Here is a 9584-nt window from a genome sequence, read left to right as displayed (position 1 = left end):
TTATATATTCAAAACTGTAGGTTTTGAGGGATACATACATTTAAATTCCTGCATTTGTCTTTTATCTCTGATTTTCCTCAATGCATTTTTTATTTCATGGTTCCTCAGGCTATAAATGATGGGGTTTAAAGTAGGAATCAGAGCTGTGTACAGTAAAGAGAAGAGTTTGTCTTGGGTTGGTGAATACATGGAAGTTGGCCTCATATTTATACAGAGAATAGTTCCATAGAATAGAATAACAGAGGTAAGGTGGGAGGCGCAGGTGGAGAAAGCCTTCTGCTTTCCTTCTGTTGAACGGATCTTCAGGATGGTAGAGACAATGAAGATGTAGGAGCAGATGGTTAGGAGGAAGGGGACAATTCCGAAAATGATACCATCAGAAAATATCACATTCTCCACACCGTGAGTGTTGCTGCAAGAAAGCTTCATCAATGCTATTAGGTCACAGAAGAAATGATTAATATTATTAGAACCACAGTAAGACAACTGAGATATCATAAGGGTTGCAGGCTGCACATCCAGAAAGCTAATGCCCCAGGACCCAGCAGCCAGTAGGATGCAGAGGCTCTTCTTCATGATAAGAGAGTAGCGTAAAGGGTCACAAATCGCCACATAACGGTCGTATGCCATGGCACTGAGAAGAAATAGTTCTGTAGCTGTGAAACACAAGAAGAAGTAGAGTTGGGTCATACATGCATGGAAGGAAATTGATCTATTTCCTGTGAAGAAGCTGCTTAGCATTTTGGGGAGGGTGACAGAGGTACAACAGATGTCCAGGATGGACAGGTTGCTGAGGAAGAAGTACATGGGCTTGTGAAGGTGAGGGTCAGCACACATCAACATCAGAAACACAACATTTGCCATCACGGAGATCAAGTAGACCAGAAGAACCATCCCACAGACGAGACCCTGCAACAGAGGATGATCAGAGAACCCCAGAAGAATGAATTCTGTCACTGATGTCTGATTTCTCTCTCCCATTCATTCACTGTTCTTGACCTTGTGATTAGAAACAAACAAAGAAAAATGAAACCTGAATATATGCTCCCATGTCTGCTATAACACAGAGTGGTTCTGAAAGCATCTGTAGCAGTAATCACTACATAAAGAAAAACAAGCTCCTTAAGTTTTAATCTCAAAACAGGTCTCCTGCAGGCTTAGACTTGATCTGAATGCATCCTCAGAAAATTAGGTATTAATTCTTAGACATAAGAGCAAAGTGTGGCTTATCTGATATCACCCAGAGATTCATTGACAGAGTTGTGGGTTAGAACCCAGGCACCTAGAGATAAAAAGGTATATAGTGTTCCAGTTTGCGAATCGCGGACTCGCTCATTCACGGTCTGCTCTGACCGCCTGTTCCTGTATTAAAGTCCGGTTACACTAATCAAGAGCTGCGTGTCAAAGCCTTGCTTTATTACAGGAAGAGGCGGTTGGAGCAGACCGCGAGTGATTTTCTTCAGTTTGCGGGGGTTCCTGGAATAGAACCCTCGAGAATTTTGGGGGAGTATTGTAATTGTCAAATTGTTCATTCTAGACATTTTTTACTGATAGGTTACACTGATAAAATAACATTGTACATGTAGTTTTGCTCTGATTACTGTCAGGGATATAAAGTATTAGCAACCCCCCCACCCCCATGTCTTGTGCAAATAAATCTAAAAAAAAAAAAAAGATAATTTTAAAATAAGTAATGCCCATTAACATTAAGGGGCTTATAATCAAAACTTAAACACATCTAAAAACCTGCCGATTTGGCCCTTGGCTGACCTAAAAGACAGGTCGTCCAAGTGACAATAATCAAACTGACTTTCTGGAAAACACCCTCCAGGGATTCAAGACAAAGTTAGACAAATTCCTGCTAAACCGGAACCTACGCAGGTAGGGCTGGTCTCAGTTAGGGCATTGGTCTTTGACCTAAGGGCTGCCGCGTGAGTGGACTGCAGGGCACAATGGACCGCTAGTCTGACCCAGCAGCGGCAGTTCTTATGTTCTTATGTATCACGGGACTTTTTAGATTTCTAAATGCCGCTGTGCACCCAGAGCTAAAAGGGGTTTATCTGGAGGAGTAGTTAGGGTGATATTTGAGTCGACATCGACTTACTCATCCTGAAGGGATAATCAAATGTTTTACGAGACTTCCTGGACGAAACTTATATGTTGTGAGTTAGACGAGTTAGGTGTAAGTGTCAGAAAGGTATCCAAAGTGACCAGATAACTACTGCAGAGATAAAGTAAAGAACTCCACATCCCTCCCCAGGGTTCACTTTTACATGACAGGAGTGGTGGGAGACGAGGTCAACATAGACACCAGAACAAAGCAAAATGAAGGCAGTGAAGTCAGGGAGGGATGAATGGCATGGAGCTCCATTTTAAACCCTAAAAGAACTCATTGGGGGAGGCAGAATAGCATGCACAGGAAGGCAGTTACATCCTTAAGCAGCTTATAGTGCTGGGCAGACTTGATGAGCCCCGCACTACTAAAATAAAGGCTGAAAACTTACAAACTGAAATTTTATATTTCACTAACTGTAGCTTTTGTATCTAGAGTTTTATAATATACAACCTTCTTCCTCGGTTCAGGATCTTTCAGGCGGTCTAACAAGGAAAACTAAACTTCCTTGCAGGAGAAACATCACAAGGATATCCAGCTAGCATTGAATTTTGGGACCAGATAAAAGGGACCAGAGTCGTGCAGAAAGACAGCCTGTGCTGAGAGCACTCTCCCACCAGTGGTAGCAGGAGGGAAACAGGGTCTCCTTCATCCCACTATCTCTGTCCCATAATAACCAGGCAAACAGTAGGTTTACTTACAGCAGCTGGAGGACCTCTAGTCGCTACTTCCTCAATGACTTGGGCAGAGGGATTTTATAAAGCAGAGAGTTTACAGTCCGGAGCACTGGAAGATGAGAGAATGCCCTCACTTCACTTCCTATTTATCTAAATACCAGGAACAAGTGTCTGAGTTAAATGAGATCATGGCTATCAAAATGATTTTCCCCTGGTACTCCCTCTCTTTTGTCTTCAAGGGAAAGTTTGTCACTAAGTGTAAAAGTTGTATCTGCCTCTTGCAAGGACCTGGTCTATGTTATCACCTCCCCTCCCTCAGGTATCCTCTCAAAAGCTGAGGGCCAGAAAATATGTCATAGATATACAGCCAGCTATCACAGTGATTATTAAATATTAGCCCACTAACCTCAATGTGGGTCAAGGGGGAGGGGAGCACGTGCATATTGGAGTGGAGATGGGATGCTGGGGTTCAAATACCATTGTGGGACAAATGTCATGTGGGGAGTATGTGGCACAGTGTTTAGAGCTACAGCCTCCGCACCCTGAGGTTGTGGGTTCAAATCCCACACTGCTCCTTGTGACTCTGGGCAAGTCATTGAATTCCCCAATGCCCCAGGTACACAAGATAAAGTGAGAGCCCACCAGGACAAATGCTTGCGTACCTGAATGTAAACCGCTTAGGTTATAAATAGTAATATTAGGCAACCAATATCTGAAGATCTATCAAAATTATTAAGAATATTGCTTAATTTGGCCATTGAACCACCCAGATTTATTTATAAAGACTTTATTATAGTGATAATTAACTAATAACAAGCAGCACAGCACAATAATTATAGGAATGGTTATGATAATGATAACATTGCCTATTATATCAATTAAATGAGTGACAGAAACATATTAATGAAGCCTTATAATCTCAGCTAAATGAACTTAGCGAAGATTATTTCCCAAAGAAAAATGACCATTTCCAGTTAGGTATCTCTCAATGTCACCTATGGCCTGGCTTCCCTGGGTAGGCCCACACTTGCTACTAGAAGCTACACAGGGTCAAGCCTGCTTGGTACCTGGATGGGGGCCACTGGGGAACACCTATGGACCCTATGTAGCCACACACTGCACAGGAAAAGGCAATGGCAAACCACCCTTGTACACTGCCTTGAAACCATGCAGTGATCAACTTAAAGGCACGCACACACATGTTTTTATGTAACCCACATAGATTTTATACATATTTTAAATAATAAGTAAATGCATGTATGATTCCCTCTATAGACAAATAATTTTCTACTCACCAATCTGCCAGACTCTATCCTCTCCTACACCTGTCTCTCACCATATTCCTACTTATTTAGTCTTGGCAGATCGGGCACGTATCAGCTGTGTCCGCAACACAGTTTCGTTCCTGGAATTTTGTGATACAGTATGAGGGGGATGAAGTCCAAGCACTTGTTAAAAATGTGTCTATTTATGCCTTCCTGTCCTGCTGCTTGTTGAAAGATTTTCCTACGATTCCTTTGTATAAGCCTTTTTGGCTTTCATTTTTTATAGTTGATTTTCTGAGGATTATTTGTTCATGTTTGTCTGATCTTATTTGGTTTATAGGATTATGTATGTAAAATTATGTAAACCGTTTACACGGTATAGAAATTTTTACAATAAATAAATCATTCTTAAAAACTTCTAGCCATATTTATTTAAAATATCTACAAATCTAAGCAAATCTAAGCAAGGAACAAAAATCACACACAAAACCACACTAGATAATACAAACAAATACAAAACAGCAAAGGAAAAACAGGATAAAAAAGAACTGCCCCGACTCAAACTGTCACACCGAAAAAGCGCTCAAAGCTATCCACAGCTGATCTGCCTGAATGCTAATGTAGACACAGTTATTTCCTAGTGAGAAACCATTATCGTGTCCTGTTAGTTCCATTTCCTGCTTTCAAGACCTCACTAATATACATGGCACTAACTCTTCCAGAATCATCTCCAACAATTTAATTTGCTAGCATTTTTGTTTAGTTTCTAATTTTTTAAATATATATTTTATATCTCGGTTCCTCAGGCTATAAATGATGGGGTTTAACATTGGAATGAGAGCTGTGTACAGAAAAGGAGGCCGGTCTCATGTACATACTGATAATTGTCCCATATAATAGTACAACAGAGGTGAGGTGGGAGGAGCAGGTGGAGAAAGCCTTGTGTCTCCATTCAGTACACTGGATCCTCAAGATGGAGGAGATGATGAAGACATAGGACGTGATAGTTAACAGGAAGGGGATGAATCCCACAAAGATACCTTCAGCAAATATCAAAGTCTCCAGACCATGAGTGTCACTGCAAGAAAATTTCATAAGTGCTATAAGGTCTCAGAAGAAATGGTTAATCTCATTAGATTCACAGTACGTCAACTGAGATATTCCATTAGCTACGTCAATCATTATCATAAAGCCACCAAACCAGGAAGCAGCAGCCAGAAGGATGCAAATACTCTTATTTAGGATGAAAGAGTAGCATAATGGGTTGCAGATTGCTACATAGCGATCAAACGCCATGCTGCTGAGAAGGCAAAGTTCTGTTCCTGTGAAAGAGAGAAAAAAGTACAGTTGGGTCATACATGCATGGAAAGAAATGAATTTACTGTTTGTTAAAATTATTTTCAGCATTTTGGGGAGGGTGACAGAAGTACAACAGATGTCCAGGATGGACAGGTTGCTGAGGAAGAAGTACATGGGCTTATAGAGTTGAGGGTTGGCACACATCAGCATCAAAAACACAAAGTTCCCCAGCACAGAGATCAGGTAGATCAGAAGAACCGTCCCACAGATCAGACCCTGCAGCAGAGGGTGGTCGGAGAATCCCAGGAGAATGAATTCTGACACAGATGTCTGATTTCTCTCTCCCATTAGTTCAGTTTCTTTAACTATGCCTTAAAGGAAACAGAGAAAGAGATGATAATCAAATCAATGCTCTTGTCTGCGGTTTATTATAACGTATCACGCAGTCCCTGAATGGTCCTAAAGATGTCTCCTCTTCCCAGGTACATCCAAAGCAATAATTAGTACATAGACTAAAGCCAAGTGGGTGATAAGGAGTGGAACAGAATGAGATTGGCATGACCCTAGATTGCACAGAGTCATTGATGGATCCATCAAGTAATACTGAGCTATAACAACATAAAAGGGGGGAATTCTATAAATGGCAGTCAAGAAAAAGATCCAGGTGTGCCAGTCTATAAAAGGTGGACACTGACTCCCATGCCTGGTGTTCAAGTTAAGTGAGCTGAGGCAGTATTCTTGAACTAGGTTTATAACTTTTTGGATAGCCCCTGAAACCCCCCCCCCCATGGCCACACCTCCAAGAGAGTGATGGTGGTTGCAAGTTCAGGCTACTTTATGAAAACAGACCCATTGGCTAGGAATGTCCCTCACCAGTTACCTGGCTCAGCAAGAAAGTGAAATGATTCTCCCCTGCTGAGTTAGTAAGGTCTCAGTTCAGGAGTGGATTTCTCTTGCCTTTTATCAGTCAGTTCCCTTCTTGTCAGTGTTTCCTTTAATACATTATTCTTGAGATTTCTCGGGACCCTTCCTGGGTATTTCCTGGTCTCGGCTTTCTTGTAATCAATCTTCCTGGTGAGCTGTAGAAGCAGACAGTGTATGTCTAGTAATGTGTTTCACTTCAGGGATCTGCATTGTGCTGAGAGATTTCAGTTTTAGGAGTAAAGTAAGACATAAAAATCAAGATGTGGAAGCCATAGGTTTGAAATAGTTGAGGATTTCATTCAAGGTTTCAAGTTCATGCAGCATGCAGAAGGTGAGTGTCTCAGGGAGTCATCTCAAAACCAAATCTTATCAATGGGGCAAAATGAAAAGTTGTCTTTTTCAGGAAACATGGGAGGGGGTCATTGTCAATGTGGGTTACTATTATGTCGGGTTATTATAGCACAGGGTCTGTTATGCAGAGACCTGATTTAGCCCAAATAGATTAATTCCCCCCCATAATCTGCAACGGAGTGGACTCCCCAGAAAGAGCGGTCAACATGAGACATGATTTCAAACAGAAGAATGGTTTAATATTTGGCAGTTAATCTTTAATGTGAAGAAGTGAAGAGTGATGCACTTTGTTTGCTGAAAGCCAAATGAGGAGAGTGTGATAGGAGGTGAAAGGCTTATGTACATAGACCTTGGGGTGATGATGTCCAAGCTTCTTCAAACTGATGACCAAACCCAGAAGGATGATGTCCCTGTACAGGTCAACTCTCACCTGGAATTCTCTTCAGTTTTGAAGGCCATATCTCAGTAAGGATGTAAAGAAGCTAGATATCCAGAACAAATTGACCAAAAGGGTGCCGGATCTGCATTAGAAGACACGCGGGTTGAACCTTAAGGATCTGAATATGTGTACCCTAAAGGAGAGACAGATGGAATGGGATGCAAGCATTTAAATACTTAAAAAGTGTCAGTGAAGAAAAGACAACTGTAGAATTAGAGAGACCCAGGAGCAACGGCAGGAAAACAGAATGGTGGGTGCCTGGAATGTCCGCCCAGTGGAGGTGACGGAGAGCATGCACGATAGGATTCAGAAAAGATTAGGATAAGCATAGAGGATCCCTACAAAGCAGCAGAATACAAACCAGGCACTGAGAGCTTCACCTCTAAACAGCTTTTATACTGGTGGTGGTGGGGGGGATGGAGATGATGAAGGGGACAAGTTCAATCTAGCAACCAGAACAAAATCCTAAATGAAGGCAAGGAGCGCCATTTAAACCCCTAAATGAAAACATCAGTGGGGGGGAGGGTGGATAACATGAACGAACACGCGGTCACATCCTTAAGCACCTTACTGGGCAGATTTGATGAGCTACTTCTGGCTTTCTCTGCTATCAGCACTATTGAAATAAAGGGGGAAAAAAAGACAAACTGAAAGCTTTAAATTTCACTAACTTTGTAATTTTTGTATCTAGCGTTTTATAACACAACCTTCTTCCTCTCTTCTGATCTTTTAGGTGGTCTAACAAAGAAAACTTGGAACTTTATCCTTTAAATAAGAACATAAGAATGGCCTTACTGGGTCAGACCAATGGTCCATCAAGTACAGTAGCCCGTTCTCACGGTGGCCATTTAAACCTCCTTGCAGGAGAAGCATTACTAGATATAGCTTTCTGTTTTAATAAATGCAAGGAATAGCTTCAGCAAGGTAATTCACCATGAAACTGAGACCAATGAGCCTGTTTTTCTACAAAGGACAAAGAGAGTGGGTATCACAAATCAAAAGGCCACCCGTCATCAGTGGAAGCAAAAAAATCTTTATTTCCAAGCATATTAAATAAGGGGGGACTCGATGGCCGTGTTTCGGTGCAGAAGCCAGCATCAGGAGTCAACATAAACCTGTATCATGAATCCTGAAAGAGCTTAACTCACAACAAATCCAATATGAGGTAATCAACTTCACAAAGCAAACAACAAGAAGCATCATTAAACTAGTCTGTCCTATAAGCTAGGAGATAAGATGATTAGCTTTTGAAGGTAACCTTTCTTTTGATCAGAAATAAACAAATGTTGATAAATATCAGTGTATACAGGTGAAACATAAAAGCATTCTAATGGCAATCTTACAAGAAGAGGGAAGGGGTGGGTAAGGTGAGAAACAGGGAGGGCAGGGTGGGTGAGAGACAGAGAGAGATGGATGGTGATAAGAAGGTGACAAAGGGTGCCAAAATATTTTATCATTTTGATTTCAAAAGTTTTATGTTCCTGGATTGTCTTAAAATTTCCTTTTAGTATTCTCACTATAATATAAGCTGAATAAATATTTCCCCAAACTTGTCATTTTGCAGAATATAAACTTGAAAATTCTGTGGCTTTCTAAGATCGTTTTTGCTTTTAACAGATGGGGTTATTATGTTTTACTATTATTTTTTATTTTTGCTTCTAATTTTTCTTAATGAATTTTTTATTTCTCGATTCCTCAGGCTATAAATGATAGGATTTAATGTTGGAATCAGAGCTGTGTACAGTAAGGAGAAGAGTTTGTCCAGGGCGGGGGAATACATGGAGGTCGGTCTCATGTAGATACAGAGAATAGTCTCATAGAACAGTACAACTGAGGTGAAGTGGGAGGCACAGGTGGAGAAGGCCTTGGTTCTACCTTCAGTGCCCTGGATCCTCCGGATAGAAGAAATGATGAAGATATATGAACTCAGAATCAACATGAAGGGAATGAATGCTACAAACATTCCTTCAACAAATATCCAAATCTCTAGTTTGTGAGTTACTACAGGAAAGTTTCATCAGTGCTGAAGGGTCACAGAAGAAATGATTGATCTCATTAGATCTGCAATACAATAGCTGAGATATCATTTTTGTTACAGGAAACACAGCAAGAGAGGTAGGAATCCAGGAGCAGGCAGCCAGCAAGACACAGATGCTTTTCTTCATGATCAGTGAGTAGCGTAGGGGGTTGCAGATTGCCACATAACGATCATATGCCATGGAAGTGAGCAGGAAAAATTATATACCTGTGAAACATGGGAAGAAGTAAACTTGAATTATACATGCATGAAAAGAAATGAATTTATTCTGCATGAAGAAGTTGCCCAGCATTTTGGGGAGGGTAACAGAGGGGCAGCAGATGTCCAGGATGGACAGGTTGCTGATGAAGAAGTACATGGGCTTGTGGAGATGAGGGTCAGCACACATCAACATCAGAAACACAAAGTTCCCCAATATGGAGATTAGGTAGATCAGGAGAATCATCCCACAGATGAGATCCTGCAACCGAGGATGGTC

The 9584-nt window shown here is 41.2% G+C and overlaps 1 protein-coding gene and 1 pseudogene across 1 annotated transcript; both read right to left on the bottom strand.

Annotated features, from left to right (window-relative positions):
• On the bottom strand, positions 1–981 carry LOC117350343 (olfactory receptor 1019-like). Its single transcript, XM_033924602.1, has one exon. It carries the CDS (start codon positions 979–981, stop codon positions 1–3), a length of 981 nt encoding a protein of 326 aa, XP_033780493.1.
• A 7726-nt stretch (positions 982–8707) lies between these two features.
• On the bottom strand, positions 8708–9368 carry LOC117350342 (annotated as a pseudogene).
• Between the last annotated feature and the right edge of the window lie 216 nt (positions 9369–9584).

The sequence above is a fragment of the Geotrypetes seraphini genome, chromosome 16 (genome assembly GCF_902459505.1).
Source record: "Geotrypetes seraphini chromosome 16, aGeoSer1.1, whole genome shotgun sequence".
Lineage (NCBI taxonomy): Eukaryota > Metazoa > Chordata > Amphibia > Gymnophiona > Dermophiidae > Geotrypetes > Geotrypetes seraphini.
The sequence above is the reverse complement of the archived record's forward strand: the minus strand, read 5'-3'. Positions and strand labels throughout refer to the sequence as shown.

Excerpts from the sequence above, each read along its gene's own strand:
- LOC117350343 (XM_033924602.1), bottom strand. The coding sequence starts at position 981 with ATGGGAGAGAGAAATCAGACATCAGTGACAGAATTCATTCTTCTGGGG.